Source organism: Polistes fuscatus, unplaced genomic scaffold (assembly GCF_010416935.1).
Source record: "Polistes fuscatus isolate 324 unplaced genomic scaffold, CU_Pfus_HIC Scaffold7, whole genome shotgun sequence".
Taxonomy (NCBI): domain Eukaryota; kingdom Metazoa; phylum Arthropoda; class Insecta; order Hymenoptera; family Vespidae; genus Polistes; species Polistes fuscatus.
This window is the reverse complement of record NW_025113151.1, coordinates 3,705,983-3,727,461: the sequence shown is the minus strand read 5'-3', so window position 1 is coordinate 3,727,461 and position 21,479 is coordinate 3,705,983. Positions and strand designations below refer to the sequence as shown.

The following is a 21,479-nucleotide window of genomic DNA, read 5'->3' as shown; positions in this document are numbered from 1 at the left end:
AGAAAGAAAAAAAAGAAAGAAAGTCTAAAAAGCATCGTTCACAACGAAAGGAAAGCGGCAAATTCCATAATGTTTTGACGCGTGTCAGAAACTTCCATACCAGCTCGTTAGCATTTATTGTTCAGCGTAGTCCGCACTTCCGGTAATGGTCATCAATGCGGACTCGCCGTCCGGAGAAAATTTATATTGCATCTGCAGACTCAAGTGACTTGCGCCATTTGTATAGAGATAATTTACATGGGGATGAACTGTGACCTCTCACGCTCGGAGGCGCTATCTTTCTTTCGTTTTTTCTTTTTTTTCTTTTTATTATTTATTATTATTTTCTTCTTTTTTCTTTTCTTTTTGTATAACCTTCTCATCTCTTTTCGTCGAGATTGCTTACACGAGCGTGAATTTACGTTTTTAAATCTCTAAATAATTTAAATATATTCGTTCCAGTTCTGTCATTTTATTCACTTGGTTATTGATTGATGAACATTTAAATTATACTAATTAATTTTAATAGCTCATGTGCATTCATAAAAACCGTTTGAATTTTATTGCCGCCTATAAATGATAAGCATGTTGAAATTTCCTTATTCATTAAAATATTATACAACGATGGAGGATTAGTAAGAAAAAAAGATTTGGTACATTGTGCTCGCGTAGTTTAATATAAAAATTAATATTTTATATTAGATTATACAACCAGGTCTTGAAAAGTCCTTAATAGATACAGTAGCACAATACTGAATACTGAATACTGAATACTGAATAGTGGATTTTTAACAATTATATTTTATTTATAAAAATATAATAGATTATATATACGATATAGACGGATATGTATTTAGATTATTGCTTTTTTTATTAGAACCAAATTAAAAGAATGATGGTTTTATTATGGTTTCAGAGTATCATCTAGTTTTTAAAGTCCAAATTAAATCGATAAAGAAAAGCTTTGATATATTATTGGTCGCATAATTTTTTCGATACATCGAAGTGAATTTTCGTTAGAATCGGACATTTTACCGCTCGTCTGTGTTTTGTACTGCACAATGAGATCCTGGAGTGTCTTTAGTACATACAGTAGCATGGTATTGAATAGTCGGCGCTCACAAATGCGCAGCAGGGTGTCCGGTTCTCTTGAGATTCGCTACTCGATATGAATGTGAACATAAGATGAAAAACTAATGTCCCTACTCTCCTAATATTTCGATCTCTTTCATGGTCAATAGATTTTCGAACAAACGAGAGCTTAATATGTTTATTGCTGTGAGAATGTTACGTTCGTATAGGACGATAGACGGTAGATTTTTATCTTACAATGCTTTCCAACCTCGACTATAAATGCGTAAAGGGAAGGTTAAAAAGTGAATCAAAAGTTTTGGCTCACGTCAGATCTTCTGACTTTAACCCCATTTATTAATTATTAAATATAATTTTAAGTAAGTTTCATTATAATTAACTTCATTGACGTTAAAATTAGGTGTTATGAGTATTTTTTTTTAATTTATTATTATTTATAAACAATGAAATATATGATACAGTTAAATAAACATATATTATGATTTATTATTATTTTTTTTATCATATCAGTTAAAAGAATTTTATGGTCTCCAAGTATTTATTATTTTGTAAAATACAGATTAGATTTTAAGTGATATTGTTTAAGAAATTCGAATATAAAAGACCCGAATGTTTTATAAAAATTTAATAGATTTTGTCAATTTATCTCTAACAAGGGTAAAAGTAGTGTAGATAAAATGTGTTTTTACGTTATAATGCGAATGCTTATAGTGTAGACATATAGAAAATCTATTATAAATTTAAAAAAAAAACAATTTTAATTTTAATTTATATTAAAATGATTATTAAATAAAAAGGTTGAAAAAATGATACTCTAATCGAACATATGTATTTATTTTAGGAAATATGTTCGTGCTGCCTGATATACGAAAAAGATCATTCTTATCATACCTCGATAAAGAAGAAAATGTTAATGAAAAAAGAATCAACTTACCCATCGTCGATAATGAAGCAATAAGGTAAATTAATTAATAATTTAATACTCCGTTGGTTCCACTATGGAGATAATTTGTTCAATAACTTCGGTTGCTGATCCAAATGTTTTTAGCATAATTATGCTTAAAATGTTACGTCATCGTTGGACGTTGACAATTGTTATTTATAGTTAAACCGTGCTAAATTTGTAACATTGTGATTAAATTATTTTATGACCCTTTTTACGGTTAAAAATATGAAAAAAGTCAATGTTACGATGTGAATTTTGAACTGATTGATAGTGAAAATATATTCGATTTTGAAGTGTCGAAAATTGATCAAAGTATTTAAATATACAAAGATTATGATAATTATGGTTCTGATACATCAAGTAGTGGTAGTGAAATTATATCAAGGAAGAAATGAAGAATGGGAATTATTGAAAGCGAAGATTCTTTAGAAGATCACAAGTTCCTTCAAATATTAAACAGCCGATAGAATATTTCAAACTGTTCTTCACGGAAGTACTGGTAAATGATATAATAAAAGAAACCAACAATTACGTAAACAATATTTTTAAATTGAAATAAATATTTAGTAACTTTATTTGACAAATGTAGCGTGATGTGGAAAAGAATAAATTTTGGACTTTCATCGGATTTATCGTCAATTAACCGGTGGCGTAAATTGTTTTTTTTTGGGGATTAGAGATATGTGTTATAAATTCATACATTTTCCATAAAGCCGTACAATGGTGAATTATTAAATTTAATATTTATGTTTTATTTAAAAGAGGAAAATACATATTTATCAAATAAATTAAATCAAAAACATTCAGAAACACGTGTGATTCTTTCCACTCAAAATAATACTTCTTCTTCTCAGATGCTCCGCTGCAAAAATATGCCGGAGTTGCTGGTAAGTAGTGATACAAAAACGCGATAAGGTTTAAAAATAAAAGGTTAAAAAATACTAAAAAAAAAAAATGAAATTTAATTTATAAAACATATAAATACAACAATATTATTGTTTTTAAATTAGGAAATCACTTATACGTCGAATTGAATATACGACTCTGATGATAATACAACAAATTTGTTCCGGACAATTTCCAAATGAATTTGTTCAAAGTAATTGCGACACAATGGAGTTATTGGAATATGAAAATAATGTAAATGAATCTGATGAAGTTGAATCCATGAATACATCAGATAGTACGGATTTTTATCGCAAAAGGGGCAAAAATAAATTCGCTTTAATGATGAAAGTTATGGCTATTTCTCATAAATTATTAATTAGGAATACCACAATTACCAGGAGATCTTTTTATTATGATTTAAAAAATGACATTGCAAATATATTGGCTCCTAAGCAACAATATGTAGATCTAGCTGTGAATAATGTCGCTGAAATTTTAAACTGTGCTCCATGGGATTTGAGTATGTTTTTGTTTAATAATTCTATATATTTACATTATTACTAAGATATAATAAATTAATTAATAATTATTAAGAAACGATTAATGCATATTTTGTAGGACTCATTGGCTCGTCTAAAGGTTTAGCAGCTGGAGATTTAACTTTATACTTTACAGACAATCAGATTATCGATTGCAGAGTTCCAGGAGGTGTACTTATTCCTCAGATAATTTCAAACATTATATCGATTCGTACTAATGGAAAATTCGTTTTGGTGGTTGAAAAGGATACAATATTTCAAAAATTATTAGAAGAAAATATAACGAAATTATTGAATTGTATATTAATCACAGGAAAAGGTTATCCTGATATTGCTACAAGAATGTTAATTAAATTACTTTCTGAAAAAGTAAATCTTCCAATTTACATCGTAGTAGATGCTGATCCTTTTGGTGTGGATATCATGTGTGTTTATCGGTAAATTTTATATTATTAACAATTGATATTTACTTGCGTCGTATTTTTTTTTTGTTTCAATTTTTCTTTTTCTAGATTTGGGTCTTCAAGTTTATCAAAGAAAAATGATAGTCTAGCTTGTCCCGCAATTCGTTGGCTTGGTGTTCATCCTTCAGAATTAGGTGTATTAGGAGTGAAGACTAGTCCGTTGTCCGAAAGAGATTTATCGAAATTGGCATCTATCAAGAGTCGTAGTTACATGACGGAGACGTTGTTAAGACAGATGATAATAATGCAAAAGGGCAAGGTCGAGATAGAAGCTGTATCATCTCTTTGTAGTAATTTCCTAACAGCTACCTATCTCTCTTTGAAGATCAAAGGAAATGATTATATCTAAATTATATCAAGGACAGAGAATCTTTTAATCTTCAGTAAATTTATTGTCCCAATTATGACGATAAATTGAATAAAAAAATTAGAAAAAAATTAATATTATGATTTGTTTATTAATACAATTATTTATAGTATAAAGTAGATCATAAAATAAATTGTTTCAATGGTTTGAATTGATTCACTGTCATAATTGGAGACACAAATTTATTTATTAATTCGTATTTTAATTAATGCATAGGCTTATGAATTTCATATATTTTTTATTGGTAATAATAAAATGATTTAATTATTTGTGTATATTAAATAAAATAATTTAATATTAAACATTTTTAATTCAACACAAAATTATACTATTTGATAAATTACATTATGTCGCACCGTTTCAAAAATGGTTAATAGAAATTGTGTTACTTTTTCTGTTATTTCTCGACAGATTCTTATCTATCTCAAAGACCTAAGACTTTTCAGTCTTGAAATTGAAATTTAGATATTAATTTATTAATTTGTAGAATAATTGATACGTTATCTATGCATTTTTTATAAATGTTATTCGATATCAATAAAATTATTAAATTATTTTCTTATTGTAAATATAATAATTTCATATTAAACATTTTTCATTAAGTAACTATGAAATCTAGTTTTTAATTTTGGCACTCCATCTGAAAAAAAATGATTAATTAATTAATTATGATCGATATTGGTATAATGTAATTACAAAAAGAGATTGATTTTTTTAGAAAGAAATTTCGTTTTTTTGCATAAATATTTCATTAGTTTCGTTTACTGATACCTAACCTCAAAAACATTTTACATTCTAGTAACAAACGTTCCAAATGTTCTTGTGTTCCGATCTGTTATGTCGTATTTTTTTGTCATTACATTAGAAATAAAAAATCAAAATCAATATTTTCGTCATATTTTAATTAGGGTAAAAATGCATTGTCCAAATTGATTTTCAAAATTTCGTTCTGGTAATTTAGATGTGAAACATGTATCAAAATTAGGCCGTCCAGTTGAAAAAGATTTGAACAAAATAAATTCACTAGTAAATGTTAATTGTCGCATAATAATGCGAAAAATAGCTGAGTAGTTGAATTTATTAAATTTGACAAATTACGATCATTTAAAACGCTTTTGATTTCAAATACAGTCGTCTGAGTTGCGTCTGGGTTGTATCAGAGCTGCGAATTTTATGTTGTCAGAATATTTTTGCGAATTTAAAAGTAATCGTTATTTCGTTTTTGTTATACACTTTATAGATAATTATGATAATTAAATAAATAAAACCTATATTTCTGATTACAAGAAAAAGTATATACATACTACATTGATAAAGAAAATAAAAAATATTTTAAATTAATTCTAAGTGTACAGGACAATTATATTTTTAAAGTTATGATATACCAATATTAAAAACGAGTTACTGTATGAAAAAAATTATCTTTTATTTACCATTGCAAAAAAAGAAATTACTTTCTAAACAGGCTAATATTTACTTCCTCATTTTTTGGTGTAATCCATGTATCTAAATGTTCCATAACTTTCTCATCTTGTTCATCATTACTATCGTCTAATATAATAAGTGGTGGTATTTTATGAAACGATCCAAGGTAGATGATACTGGCATCAGAGGACTGATTGCTAAGGTTTTCCTCTTTATCATGAGTTGAATCCACTTCTTTAATCGTTTTTGAACGAGTTTTATACGGATGCTTGTAAAAACTTTAAAAGAAAGAGAAATTATCTATTACTAAACTTCTATTTAAACTGTAGATCTTTTCATATTTTTCTATTTCTATTTAGGTTACCGGGACGTCATGTAATCATCAATGAATTTCCGCTTTTTTCTTTTAACATGTGTATCTTTTTGCGTAAGATTTTTTAACGTATTTCCAATTCTTCTGGATCGACGTATGATCATGACACAATTTATTTTTGTTTCTTTTTTAATTAAATATTATCATCGATAAAGATTATAACTTTTCAATGTATTCATCAATTGTCTCATTATTTGTAATTAATTTTCCGATAACACCGTATCAACATCGTAAATTAAATAAAATTAATAAAAATATTCGTAAAAATTTGAAACTATATTTGTTATATGGTATAGTTTACGTAAAACTTTGTCTAGAGTCGAAGCAGAAAAAATTGTCATTTGATCGATAAAACGTGAAGTCAATTGACATTGGACAACAAAATTGATGAGAAGTTTGTTGGAAATAAATGACAAACTATCGTTATATCAGGTAATGTAACAGTTTATTGAAAACACTTTTGTCCGCCCGATGTCCGGAGCGATCCTCGCTGATATTAAAAAACGCAGAGTCTTAATAACATGATTATCTCATGGGTGTTGTTACATGGAAGGTAACTTGGACGATATTCGTGAAACCAGCATCGTTTTTCCTTAACGATTCTCGTACGTATTAAATCACGATTTAAAAATTCCTAGGCACGTTTGAGCAATTAAATAATAAATGATAGAAGAAGATTCAATACATTTTTTCCAATCTTTAAATTTAATAAAAAAAAAAAAAAAGAAATAAAATCCAACGTAATAAATACACTAACATTTAAAAAAAAAGTATTTTAAAATACGCGCGAGAATCACGCAAGCGTCCTCTAACCCTCATAGACAGAATTTGTGTATCCCCATTGGCCGATTTCACGGATATTCCTCGTCGTCTACAGGTCCGTGCGAATATCGCAAAAATTCGAGTCGAAACAATTCTGCGCGTTTCATTTCGCGCTCGGAGGCGATATTTGTTACTCCTTTTTTACTTATTTATTTTTCTTTCTTTTTAATTTTATTTATTTTTTTTATTCATTATCGTTTTATTATTATTTAATTATTTATTTATTTATTTATTAGGTAGGATAATGAAAGCAATCGTCGGTGTATCTCGAGATAAGCTTATGTTGAACAATTAACGATTCAATCTCACCTTTCATTATTAATCTTTTCGAGCGAATATAGTACTTAGTATATAAAAAACAACCCTTTCTTTCTTTCCTTATTACTCATCTATTCGATTTATACGGTCGTTAATTTTCTTTTTTTTTTCCTCAGAACACCGTTCTTATCGTCGCTTTTCGACTATACGTTGTTCGATTAGGCGACTTTTGTAAAACGTTCGAACGTTTCTTTTTACTTTTTTTTTTTATCATTTTACTTGATCGATTTTCGGACGTTCTGACGTACAAATTTTCCGAATTTATCTCGATTATCCGAATTAAATTACAGGTATCGAATGAATTACTGAAAAAAGAAAGAGAGAGAAAAATATGGTAACGTGTTGAATAAATATAATAATATCTATAAAAGTAATAGTGATGTAGAATAAGTAATATTTATATTTTACGAAATAAAAACAATGGTGAGAGAAAGAGAGAGAGAGAGAATCAGAGTAAATGCTATATACAATAAATAATATTTCTAATTTATAAATTAATTACTTTCGAACGTTTCATTAAAAATAAACAAATTTATGAAATCCTATTCATTATTCAAATAAAATTACTCGAGACATGAATCTTTATAAATTAATTTCTATTTAAAATTATTATTCTTCTCTTTTTTATTAAGAAAATTCAAGAATTTTTTTAATGAGACAATTAGTCGAATAATCGAGATAGATTTATGTTTCTATTTTTGTTTTCTTTTTTTTTTCAAACACATCTTTGTAATTAATTATTCGTATTAATTGAATTCGATTGTTCGCACGGGCCCAATTGTTGCATCGTCGGATTCCGCATAAATTATATTTCTCCTGGTATTACTGCAGGTGCGTATATATGTATGTATGTTACGTGTATATGTGTGCGTGTGTGATATTATTTTATTCCTGTAGATGTAGAAGTAAATGAAACGAACGTATGTACACACAAATACGTTCGTTTTTTTCTCGTATCGCTTTATTTTCTTCTTTCTGAGCGTGTGTTCATGTGGTACGTGACATTTACGTAATGTGCGTGTGTATAATTTTTTTTATGTTTTTAGCCTAGCGGCGATATTATAATACTTTACCAAAAGCTATAGAGATATCCTTATGCGCAGCTACCAAGGTTTTTCATTTTTTACTTTTATATTTTCTTCCATTTCTTTTTTTTTCGTTTTCTTTTTTTTCCATGCGATCAATTTCATCATCATTCGCATGCTTTGTTTTAATTTTTATTTTTTATCCTCCGTTTAAATTCATTTTTGCGTGCCTGTGGCCATACCCCCTCCCTTCGCGATCGTGTGGTAAATTTTAATTCGATTCCTAAAACGCTTATGTTTAATTTGACGTTTTATATAATTTCCCAATCTCCACTCCTCCCCGGCATTCCTAACTTATTCATATTTTTTGTTTTCTTTCAGATTAAATTTATTATACTTAATAATTGATTGTAGTTCTCAAACTCTTACTCTCTCTTTCTCTTTCTATTTCTCTCTCTCTCTCTCTCTTTTAGGATCAGAAGGTTCACGCATAGATCATTCACGACTTTCGAGTTTCTTTTATGCGAAAAAGGCGGACAACTTTTATTTATTTTTCTTCTTTTCTTATTTATTTATTTCTTTTTTCTTTGTCTTTTCTCTTCTTTTTTTTGTTTTTTTTTTTAATTTTATCTCCGGATATAATTGTTATCGTTCGCTTACGCTAATACAATAATTAATGTTCAGCGACGTCTCTCGTAATTTTTTTTTTTTTTTAAAAGAATTTTCACGAAGACGAGGAATTATCATAAAAATGAATTAGTTCTTCTGTGTTTTTTTTCTTTTTCTTTTTTTTTCTTTTTTAAGTCATTACATCGAATTTCACATATGTTAATCGATAACTTTTTAGATAGTTCCAAGTTTATAAAATGATTTTCGAGAAGTTTATTGAAATGTATTTTTTTCCGTAATACAGTAAACTCCCGTATAGCACGAAATTAATTGATCAAAAAGTAAATAAATTATTCGTAACTAATTAATCAATTATCATAAAATAATGAAAATACAATTCTTTTGAGTTATCGTTCCGTTTCAATTTGCTAAATATATGCTATTAACAAATTCATTTTATTATTCTAGTAGATAGAATCATATAAAAAACAAAGTTGGATATGACAATAAAATTATTTATATGTAATCAATTAATTATCATAAAACAATAAAAATATACTTTAATAGAATTAACTATTCATTCTGTTTCAATTTGCTATACGTACAATACTTTTTACAAAATCATTTGACTATCCTAACAGATAAAACATATAGAAAACAAAAATTTGACATGACAATAGTCATTCAAATATATTATTTATATTATTCGTATATACACGAATGAAAATTCTCGCATAATACGATTTTATATAACGCGTATAACGACCCAATACCGGAGTCTACTGTAATGATTAATAAATCGCTAATCGGGGAATCTAAAATCGATTCGTAGAGAGTAAAACATCACTCGATTAATGCGAGCGTGAATTTATCGAATTCGAGCTAAACGCGACGAAGCACGAAGGGTATACACATCAGTAAGGCCTTGACTGACAATAATTAATTATTATACATTTTGCAATAAATCACTATTTTTTTCATTTAATAATATTCCCGAACACAAAATCGTCCAAGCGTACGGTCCTTTGTACTCTTAAAATGCCGCTATCATTGAGTATGTATATGTTTTTCTTTTCATTTTTTTATTTACCACTTTTTATTTACTTGAAAACACACATTGGCTCGTTAGATATATCGATCCTATTCACCTTCTTCGTTTATATTTTTTTTTCTTTTTTCTTCTCTTTTTTTTTCCTTTTTGTTTTTCTTCTTTTTCGTTACGAGTCAAAAACTTTTTGTAATCGTTTATAATTTTTTTCTTTCTTATATAGATTCAACACACGCGACACGCCTGAACTTATTCTCCGTTTCTCATTTCGAGGTTATCAATAATATCCCGTATTTTTAATTGACGTACGTTACATACACACACACACACGCGCGCGCGCGTGTATGTAAGTACATGTACACGCCTCGTATTAACACATCTAAACATATACACAACGATCGACAACGATCATTCGCTTTTATCTTTCTCTCTCTCTCTCTCTCTTTTCATTCTAATTTTTTATTTTATTTTTATTTTTTTTTTTAATCTCTCATCTTCCAATCTGCTTTTTTTCTCCTTCACTTCTTCGTCTTCTTATTTTTTTTTTCTTCTTCTTTTTCTAATATTCATTAACATTATTAGGTAGAATTACTTTTATGGTTTTCTTTTTTGTTTTTTTTTTGTTTTTTAAATTGTTATTATTTCTTTCCTTTCTATTTATTATCGTTTGATTAGTTGCACTAGCCTTGATTGTCGGCATTTAAGGGCTGCACTGGCAGACAGCGTGTATGGCGACACGTGCGACGACTCACTTCGTTCGAGCGCGCTTATCTTCTTTCTTTACACACGTACACACTCACACATACACGCACACATTTACTCTCTCGCTACTCTCGCTTTTTCTCTCTCTCTCTCTCTCTCTCTCGCACAATTATTAATTTGTCTTCATTAACACACATAGAATTATTTCTCTTTCAGACTTGTATAAACGAAGACGATTAATTAATTATTTTATTTTATTTTATTTTGTTTATTTATTTATCTCTCCACGCGAACGCATACTAATGCAAAGACAAAAATTTCTTTCCTTTGTCTTTTTTCTTTCGTTATTCCTTCTTTTTTTTTTTTATTTTTCTTCTTCCTCATTCTTATTCACCATTTTCTTGACCTCCGTTTATTCGTTTATTTTTATTAAAATTTTTGTTTATTTGGTTTATACCCCCTTTTTCTCTCTCTCTCTCTCTCTCTTTATTTTGCCGAAACACGCGTACGATGATACTGGGTGCGTAAAGATATAACGTTGAAAATGTATTTTAATCGAATGTAGTCGACAAGAACGATGTCACGATGTTCTCTGTTTCTTTCTTTTTTTTTTGTATGTTTTTGTTTTTTATAAATATTATGTAAAATTAAGCTCACGTTTCAGATTTTATTTACTTCGGTTATCTCATTCCCCTCTCAACGATCGATGACTATACGCGTTTCTATTATTTATTTTTATTATTTTTTTTTTCTCGTTTCGTTAAACAACAACGTACAAATCGATGATGTTGATTCAAGAATTCATTGTTGCATTCGACGTGGAACACGCTTGAAAATTTTGGAGTTTACGTTTCTCCAATTTCGATTGTTTTTACCGACCAAAATGTTGATGAATGTAATGAATGTAATGAATGAAATAATTGAGCCTTTTTTTTTTCATTTATTAGTATAAGTCCATTTATTCTGATTGAAAAATAGTAATATGTTCATAAATTTAGGCAATATTTTGTTCTAACAAAAAGCTTTAATCAACGAGTATACTCGTCATGAAGAAAAAGAATTAGCATTTATTTTTTAAATTAAATGGCGTAAATAGAAAGTTGTACAGGTAACATTTTGGTCAAATTCGAGATAAATGCATAAAAATTAGACAATGTCATATGATTAGAACATTCGAAGTGCCAACTTGTTTTACTTAACGTTATTCAACAACAATAGATTAACTTTCTACCTAATCATTTTCCTAAGTAATTGATTTTTTTTTATTCTTTTCTTTCATATGTGCAAATTATATGTTTAAATTAAGTAGATAAATAAATATCAGTAATAAAATTATTAATTCTATAAAAAAGAATAAAACAGTCATTTGTGATTAGAATTGAATTCAATATTACAACAGCTACACACACACTCTATTTTTGACAAGTATACTCAGTTGTTAGAGCTTATTGGTTAATAACACAATTAAAGAAGAACAAGATATGTTTCATAATACAATATTTTCAAAAATAAAACACTTATGTATTATCATTTGATATTGAAAATTGTTTTAACGTTTTCACAGGAATATTTTATTATATTGTCTTAACTCCTTTTGTTGTCAAACAAATTTTCACTTATTTTCAGTCATTCAATTTTGTTGTTAACAATCCCCCCCTCCCAAGAGGGATAAAACTGTTATACCTTGCACCCCCTTCTAGATGTACATTTTCTTAAAGAATAAAGATATTCCCTTATGTTATTTTGCTGTCAAAATCGGACTTATATAATTTAAAAAAAAAAATCAGCTCAATTATTCGATCGCTTGTTTATTATTTGTCATTTAATGAATTTTTTTATTATCAGGCTGGAAAAGATTTGATTTTTCGAGGACGAGAGATAGAGCCACACGTTACAAGGGAGGATAAAATTTTTTTCACCGGCACGTGTGTGTGTTGTGTATGCGTGTGTGGTAGTGGTTTGTGTGTGTGTGTGTGTATGCACGTGTATGAATGCGTGTGGTATGTTACGTGTATAAACAGCGTATAGTAATTATTATTAATATTAATAGCAGTATGTATAAATATTTAATGATAAAGAACCTTAAAGTTGGTAGTAGATTTTTTTTCTTTTTTTATGTTTTTTCGTTAAGGGGGAATTTCATGGTAACGCGACTTTTAAAACAAACGCGCGTATACGCACGCACACACACATACACATTACATATACACGTATGCACACAACACTAGGCGCGCGAAAGCTGTGCTTGACGGAAGAAACTCAAAGGGAAAACCATTCGATTATTTTTTATTATTTTTCTTTCTTTTTTTTCATTTCTTATTTATCTTTTTACTATAAAATTTTCTTCGTTTTTTTATTTGTTTATTTATTTATTTATTTATTTATTTATTTATTAATATAACAATGAATATTTCAGATTAACGTCACCGAATTACCTTAATAATGACTTTTTTACGTTCAACCACTTCGAGTCTAGAAGGCACCAGTAACGCATAATCAGGAAAAATGAGGGAATTAAATGAAGGGAAAAAGACTTAAAACCGTTGTTTTTCCTTTTCTTTTCTTTTCTTTTTTTGTTCTTATTTTTTTTTGGTTTTTTTTCCGTAATTTTTGTAAAAATTCTTCGATAAGCTCTCTCTCTCTCTCTTACTTTTTCCCAATGCTACGTTTTCTTATGTGTGTGTGGTGTGTGTTACTTTTTTTCTTTTTTCTTTCGAATAATTAATTCATTTCCTTTGTCTCTCTTTGTTTCACCTTTCCATTCTCTTTCCTTTTCACTTTTCTTTTTGCATTCTAAATAATTCTCATTCAATTCAATACGTACGTTCGTTAGATTCATAAAATTATTTTGTATTAATCTTTTTTTACCTCGCAAGGCTCTCGACACATCTCATTTACGTCTTATAAAATTGATTAGAGCGTTTTCCTGATACAACGCACCACGACGTAATCAAAATTTTTATCCACTTTTATAATACATATTTCCGTTGTTTAATTTATCTTCTTTTTCGTTTCAACTATGATGTTTACACGCTCGCGTCCAGAAAGAATTATAATCGAACGACGTACGTTAAAGTATTTCTTTTTTTTATTTTTATTTTTCTTCTTCCCCTTCTTCTTCTTTATCTTTATCTTTCATTAAGAGTTCGTTTCGTAGCAAAGAGGAATTTTCGTAGGCTGATGCAGGCGTGTGATATAATAACATTATTTTAACGATATTGCTCGTAGAGATGCGATATTTTTTTCTTTTTTTTTTCTTCTTCTTCTTCTTCGATTGCACCTTAATCTTGTTTCTCTTTCTTTCTTTCATACGTCGACCAAGAAAAATGGATTACCGCGGAAAAAATAATTAACATTTTTGCGTTACTAGAAAATAAGTATAGTAAGTATAAGTATAGTACATTGAATAACACGGATATATGCATGTAGCAAGAGCGTATTTTACAGTATTGGCATTTACGAGAAACAATTTTGGATATGTTACAAAATGTCAAACAGCTTTCAACGTCGTTTTCTTTTACGTAACGTATCTACATATACATATTCATACAAACACATATACAGTAGGATCTCGATTTAATCGAAGTTTTGATTATCCGTTGTATTTTGCCTGTTAACACATTGCATACAGTTTAAAAGAATTTTTGTATGTATATAATAAATCGTACTTTGAGGCTGGGTTACGATATATTTCGTTTTGTTGTTACTTTTATACGCGCGTATTAACGAATTAAAAATAATTTTTTTTTTCAATTCAATAATATTAAATATATAATACATTTTCCTTCTCTACCAGCCTATTCATGACATAGTTCAACATATATATGTTATCTATAGTCTCCACCCTCTTTTTAAACCCCGTCTGATTAGGAGGAATCATCCAACAATAAGATTTTAGACGCGCTTGAAAATTTGCGGGATTCTGAAACATATTGGACAAACAGAGTCCCGTTCGCAATATGTTAACAGACGTTCAAGTCGTGTCGAGATAAATTAATGTCTCTTCTAAATATTTTTCTCAGTATTCCTTTACTTTTTATTACCTTTGATAATATTTACTGTTACTGCAGTATTATTTACAACGCAGTATTTGTTAAAAGGAAAAAAGTTGTAGTTTTGGTAGAATAACAAGTTAAAACATTAAGAAAAATAAATTCAATTACTGTTGAGTTTAATTTAAGAGAATCTACATTAAGAAAATGGAAGAAAATACTGTGAAAAATGAAAAAATAAATCATATGAATAGAGTCACGATTTTAAAACGTATTCTACAATACTTATGTTAAACTAACATGACTATGTAACAAAAGAAGATTTTAATAAGGATGAAAAGTTTACGTAATAAAAAGGAACTTTTAAGTGTAAAATTAATAAAGTAGATAACAATATAAGAACATATAATTTCTATTTTGTAATATATAGTTTATGTTCAGCAAAAAGTCACTAACAACATATTCATTTATAATTGATGAGAATATTACTAATCATTACTCCATAAAAGGTATCGATAGTTGTCTGTGAAAGTATTCACAAAAAGCATACTTCTTTAAAACTCGATTTTTCCTATTAAAAATTTATTTGACAAGTAATAACTCACATAACATTAGCATAAATATTAGTTAGTGATTTTTGGCTAAACTTATTACGTTAGACGATGTATTCAACACAATATATGCATAAGTATATATAAGTATTTATGTTACTATAAAAACAAGCAAAAACAAAAAATCTTATTTTGCATGTAAGAAACGTTTTTTTTTTTCAATATTCTAATTCTAATCTTGATTATCCGCATTATTTGTCCCTCGATCACGCTGTGTAATTAAGATCCTACTGTATATACAAATACACAGGGTGTCTTGTAACTAATGGTACAAGCGAGCAGGGAGTGATTTTACATGAAAAAGTAAGCCAAAAATGTAGAATATAATTTGTTTATAAGAGGCTTTTTGTTTTTCGAGAAAAATTCATTTGAAAATTTATCGAATACGCGTCCACTCGATTCAGTTGTAGTTTGACGGATTTTATTATCTCACCCTAGAAATTTCGGAAAAGATTTTTATGCCGTTTAATATGTTTAAAAACATTGTCAGTATGACGATACCTCTTGTATCGGTTCTATTTTCTTAGGTTAGTCAATTGCACGCATATTCGACAAATTTTCAAACTTGTTTCGCATGAACAAATTTTATTTTAAATTTTCGACATAAGTTTTTATATATAATCACCTTTTACTCGTTTATGTCACAAATTACAGGCCACCCTGTATATATAAATTTTATTTCGTTCTTTACCACATGCGTAACGTCGTATAACAAACAACATCTACGACATAACGGAATACTTTGCGAGAGCGATTGAATCGACTATAAAAATATATGAAATATCAAATGATTAAGAAAAATCATTATATCGTTAATTTCGTACTAATACGTTTAAACATCCCTCTACTATATCGACATTATAATATTATTTTCATCGATATTCATGGATCACATAATCACCACGACTTATTGTTATAGAGAAAACTTTCAGAAGATACCGATTAAAAGATCGATCATAATATCAATATCGACATATACGATCGCGTTGTAATCCATTTTTCTAAATCTTACACTTTTAATTATAACTTGTTATTGTAATTTAATTCCTATATCTATAGAAACTATTTTATTCCTATCCTCTGTAAACGACTTCTTATTTGTGAATACACTATTTAACACGGATACTCTCACCGTTTCTCGTTTATCTTTCGAGCACGCTTTCGCACACGCATATATACTCGCATACTCTCTCTCTTTTCGTTTTTCATAATAATATCATTCTTTAAACATACAGAAAAACAAATAATCTCTTCAATCATTTTATTCTTATTCTTATTATTATTATTATTATTATTATTATTATTATTATTATTAATTTTATTATTATTATTACTATTATTATTATTATTATTATTATTATTATTATTATTATTATTATTATTATTATTATTCTTTTCGAACGATAAACCGTTGTACGTTCGCGAGCTTTCGAAGCTTCTTTCTTCAGCACGATCTTCTAATCGCCGAGTTGATCTCATTTTAATGTTTATCCTTGGATTAATTAGAAGTAGGCGCACTAACGACAACAAGGGAGTATTCGGCTTGAGGCACTAGGAGGCATCCAAGGCGAGGCACTCGGCGAGAAAGTCCTCCATAGAACGATAAGCGTGTTCGAGCACACCTGTTAAAGCGTGATCCTCGTCCGCATAACTCTATTTTATTACACACACACACACAAAAAGATAAGATAATTAATGCAAAGACCATTTTTTTAAAGGTGAAGAAAATAAACTAACACGTTGACTGCCGAGCGCATTTCACGTGATTTGCCTGTGGCGTCTACATGAATTTATTTTTGTGGGATGCATATATTGTTGACATTTTTTTTACACCAGATAAAGGGACTTGTATAATTGTGTTTAATGTATTACTTGCGGTGAGGTCACCGGTGACCCCCCGATGCGCTGTAGACCATTTTTGTGATTATCAGTTGTTTCCAAATGTCCAAAAATGGTAGTAGATTAGAATTTATGGAAATCTGTAATTGATTTGTCTGATCAAATGACTGCTTATAGTTCACCACTGCGAAAAACTATAAAATGTTATAGGAAATTGGTAATAGAACTTTTACTGATTACTTGTGTTGTAAATTAAATGGTGTTATACAAACAAATAACTTAAAAAATATTTTAATTCTCGATTTTAGGATGAAGTTAGCGATGTATTTTGTTCTGACGATGAAGATTGCATTTTAACAAGCAACTACGTACAGGAAAAACGTCGTTACATGTCATTTTTGTATGTTCTATATGTTATTATTTTCTTCAAAACCTTATAAAAACAATGGTATTATTTAAAAATTTATCAGTATCGATATTTATTCTAATTATGTATTTTTACTATTGGTCGTGTTAAGGTCACCGGTGACCTACACTGCAGTCAACGTGTTAAATATCAGAGTGAATAAAAGATTTTGTTAACTCACCTGGTACCTAAAGATGACTCCCGCTTCAGACAAAGCCTTGGCAAAGGCAACGCCATGCGTATAAGGCGCTGTTAGGTCTGCTAGACCATGAAGAAGATAAAGACTATGACTCGGCACTAATCTCGCCCTTTGAGTCAAATCAGCCTCTACGTAACCCTTATAGTTCTCAGCTGGTGCACCGAGAACTCGCTCCGTAAAGGCCGAATCTAAAAGTCAAATAAAATTACTTTTTTTTTATCTTCTTAAATACGTTTCAATGCAATGGGCGCATATATGAATTTATTACTTTTTTGTTTTCTTCGATCTCTCACATATTATAGTCATAATTGTCAGTTTATGAGATGAATATGTGGATATAAAAGTACTTTGTTTGTACGAAATAGAAAAGAAATTAATGCAAAGAGTATGATGTCAGCTTTTAGATTGATTATTGTTTTTAGTTTTATCATATATAAATGAATTCTAAATTTTAGTAAATTTGAAATAGATTGTTATAATTTTGTATATAAAATAATGGAATAATTATTATATTATCAATGTATATATATAAAATTTATAATATTTTACTTATAAATATATATAAAAGTTATATATAAATAAAATAATTTGTGCTCGAAAATAACTTTCTTGCGTTATTCGAATTTGATATATTAACATAGCTTATACTAATGTTCAAATTAATATTAAAATTTCAATTCAGTATTCAAAGTGTTGAAGGGCAAAAATATAAGATAGAACAACGTCTTACTGTAATAGAGCCAATCGGCAATTGGATTGACGGCGACACCACATTTGAAGACATTTTCTTGACTTCCTAATACCATGGCAGTAACGTAACCACCGTAACCCCATCCCCAAACACCAACTCTGGTGTCGTCCAAATATTTGTGCGTCTTTAAAAGATGCCTAAGAACCGTCAGCTGATCTTGAACCTCAACACCTCCGATTTTACGGAAAAGATCTTTTTTCCCCTGTCCCCTCGCACCACGAACATCGAGCCTAACGTAAACCACATCGTTGTGACTCGACATATATGTACCCCAGTCTATTTTAAATCTATCAGTTACTGCTTCACTTCCAGGCCGACCATTGACCTCGACCAATACTGGAAACGCTGCATCTCTCAATTCCTCACGCCAGGAAGGTGGCAGGAGCAACTGCACCTGCGCCTTCCAACCTTGAGGCAACGGCACCTGCGACATTTTTTACAATTAAGGATAACGATCGTTAATTTGCTTATCAAGATAATCACAGATTTCTATTGATTTTTATTTGTTTGCATTACCTCGAAGCTCCTTCTCGTCGGCAACGCCAGCTGCGAGAGTTTATCGGCACGTTGAATACGCGTGTCATAGAGTACGCGTATCATCTTATGAGATGACATCATGTGCACAGCAGCTAATGGCAAGCCGGGACCTTCGCAATAGAGCACATAGTAACCCTGTGTGTCGACGGTTTTCGCAGGACTTACGGAGGCACCGAAGTGAGTGCAATTTGTGTAATAAAATCTGTAAGAGGAATTTATTTTCTATTCTTATTCCAATAGATACATTTAGAATTGATAATCGTTAAAGCATACGAAATCGTTATCGTAATATAAATTTTTCTTACCTACTACTCCAAAGGACCTCACCAAGGTCACAAGTAACGCATAAAGGCTCCAGACGACGAGGATCATCGGCAGTTGGATCTCGTACCACGTAAAGATGCCTTTGTCCAGGTCTTCGTTCCCTGGTACCCAGATAGTATACCAGGTGAGCTTTGGTGTCCCACGCTAGGATCTCGCTCACCTGATTGCAAAATCATTTCACGATTCTACACACATAGAGGGACTTTCGTTGTGCCAACGTTAATAATTAAATCTAATCTTTGGTAATTTGTTGTTGGAAACGAAAATCTTTTTTATCCGCTATTCGAATATATTGAATTTTGTTCAAATATATCTAATCGATTGAAGAATCACGTTAACATATCGTAATCTTTTATTGCTAACCTCGTAACGACCATGGGATAAAACAGCTATCCTCTGCTGCGTTAACGTAACGTGCTTTATGTGCGTGAAATGTTCCTTGTCACCTTCCTGGACAGTCGCAAGCAGCAGGAAACTATCACCGTCTGGAGCGAAAATTGGATGCGGTTGGGCATCCAACCATTGACCCTCAGGTGCCCTCTCCGAATGGGTTTCCTCGCACTTCCAGAGAGGTGCACGACACGCCGAAACTAGTGACAGATTTTGAGATCTGGTCATCCAGACCACTGCAATTTGAGACGCGTCAACACCAACCCATCCGGCCGATATCAGATAGTATTCTCTGGAAAATGGAAACTCTTAACAGAGAATAATTCGAAAATATATTTTGACGATTAACAAAAGGAACGTCGAATATTTTTTTATATCTTTTACTTCTATTCTTTAAAGTTATTTTTGATTTTTTATCGATTTTATATGACAACATTTAAAGGAATAAGACTTACTGTCCATCCAAGACAGGTGGTGGCTTAAGTTTAGTCTTTATGCAAGCCGGCGGACTAGTAGTTCCATTAGTCGAATTACTGGTGTTGTTCACTTCTACTAACCACAAATCGACTTCAGGATTGGATGAACCAGGGGTTGGGTATCTTATGGATTTATAAGGTGGAAAAGTGGCACGCCGAGGTGCTCCGAGTGGGGTTGACGCAGATCCTTCTTGACCTGATTGAGTACCAAACCAAGGGAATTGCAAGGCTGTAACCTTAAAAAATTGTATTTCATATTAATATATATGCATTACATTCGATGGTCTAATGATTAGAATATTTTAATGATGTAAACATCAAAGAATAATAAAATTGACACGAGCCCAGAGCACTACATTTTTCTACTTGAACATTTCCAAGGTTTTTCAACTCTTAAAATAATTTCAATGAATATTAATAAAATTCTCGTGCAACCTTGTTGTTAAATTAATTACATTAATGCGAAATTTTGATTAAATTAATGCGAAGGGCTTGAACGATATTTTGTCTATCGAAATATTTATTTCACGTTTAAATGTATATAAAATTATTTTGAAATAAATTCTTTTTAATGGCAAAGATTATTTATATTCAAAATAATAATATAACAATAATAATAATTTTTTGTCTTTTTCTCTTACGATCATTTATTATCAATAAAAGTTTCAATTTTTAATTCATATATGGTGGTGCACTGTGAGCTTACGAGATTAATAAATTTGATTATTACTTTGGTGTCGTTGAACGAAGCAAAAAGGATATGCGTGCCATCAGGACTCGGCCACGTTGCTTCTGGTCTAGGCAACACTTCTTCTTGATATAACCAATCAGGTACACCATTATATATAACGTCAGGAACACCCGTATCCGTCAGTCGTGTATCTTCCATCGCTGATGGAGCTATCCTAAGATAAATATCGTTGTCCGAGATCATCACGAGACCCGTTGTATTACCCAACCAAGTAGCGTGCTGAAGTCTCGATGGTTGTACCCTTCTCGAGGCATGGAGACGAAGGGGTGTATGATGGCTAATGGAAAGTAATAATATCTTTAGTGAAAATTTGTTTCAAGATATTTTATCGTTATTTTTATTTCGAATTTTTATTGTTACAGAAATATCTTATTTTTATTTGCAAGATATTTGAACACTAAATTTACGAAAAGTTTATACACGTTTGTATCGTAAGAGATAAAATTACTGATTATTAAAAAAAGTTATATTTTTATTGTAAATAAATGCAGATAATTTTGTTTAAATAATAAATTTTATGAATTTTAGATAATAATAAAAGTATTTAGAAAGAAGTAATAATATGTAATGCAAAAACTTCATTCAGAATTTAAAATCGGTTATTTG

At 29.7% G+C, this 21,479-nt stretch overlaps 2 protein-coding genes across 8 annotated transcripts in view; one reads left to right on the top strand and one right to left on the bottom strand.

The window, feature by feature from the left end:
* Positions 1-2,415: 2,415 nt before the first annotated feature.
* Positions 2,416-4,257, top strand: LOC122524232 (meiotic recombination protein SPO11). The gene is made up of 4 exons (XM_043646372.1): positions 2,416-2,456; positions 3,028-3,425; positions 3,524-3,881; positions 3,957-4,257. Exons 1-4 carry the CDS (start codon positions 2,416-2,418, stop codon positions 4,255-4,257), a joined length of 1,098 nt encoding a protein of 365 aa, XP_043502307.1.
* A 1,608-nt stretch (positions 4,258-5,865) lies between these two features.
* Positions 5,866-21,479, bottom strand: part of LOC122524392 (inactive dipeptidyl peptidase 10) — a 130,247-nt gene continuing 114,633 nt past the window's right edge. For 6 of the 7 annotated variants that reach the window (XM_043646652.1, XM_043646653.1, XM_043646651.1 and 3 more), the window contains 8 exons: positions 20,853-21,150; positions 20,102-20,358; positions 19,620-19,938; positions 19,238-19,416; positions 18,912-19,134; positions 18,375-18,819; positions 17,627-17,832; positions 16,594-16,853 (listed from right to left, as the gene is read on the bottom strand). In XM_043646652.1, the coding sequence (XP_043502587.1) occupies positions 16,752-16,853; positions 17,627-17,832; positions 18,375-18,819; positions 18,912-19,134; positions 19,238-19,416; positions 19,620-19,938; positions 20,102-20,358; positions 20,853-21,150 (2,029 nt within the window). In that variant the 3' untranslated portion in view covers positions 16,594-16,751. Of the gene's footprint in view, positions 5,979-16,593; positions 16,854-17,626; positions 17,833-18,374; positions 18,820-18,911; positions 19,135-19,237; positions 19,417-19,619; positions 19,939-20,101; positions 20,359-20,852; positions 21,151-21,479 lie in introns of those variants that run through there. The other variant, XM_043646656.1, reaches the window with a different exon arrangement.

Excerpts from the sequence above, each read along its gene's own strand:
- LOC122524232 (XM_043646372.1), top strand. The coding sequence starts at position 2,416 with ATGGGAATTATTGAAAGCGAAGATTCTTTAGAAGATCACAA. Across the intron at positions 3,426-3,523 it reads CTGTGCTCCATGGGATTTGA|GACTCATTGGCTCGTCTAAA; the intron begins GTATGTTTTTGT and ends CATATTTTGTAG. Across the intron at positions 3,882-3,956 it reads GATATCATGTGTGTTTATCG|ATTTGGGTCTTCAAGTTTAT; the intron begins GTAAATTTTATA and ends TTCTTTTTCTAG.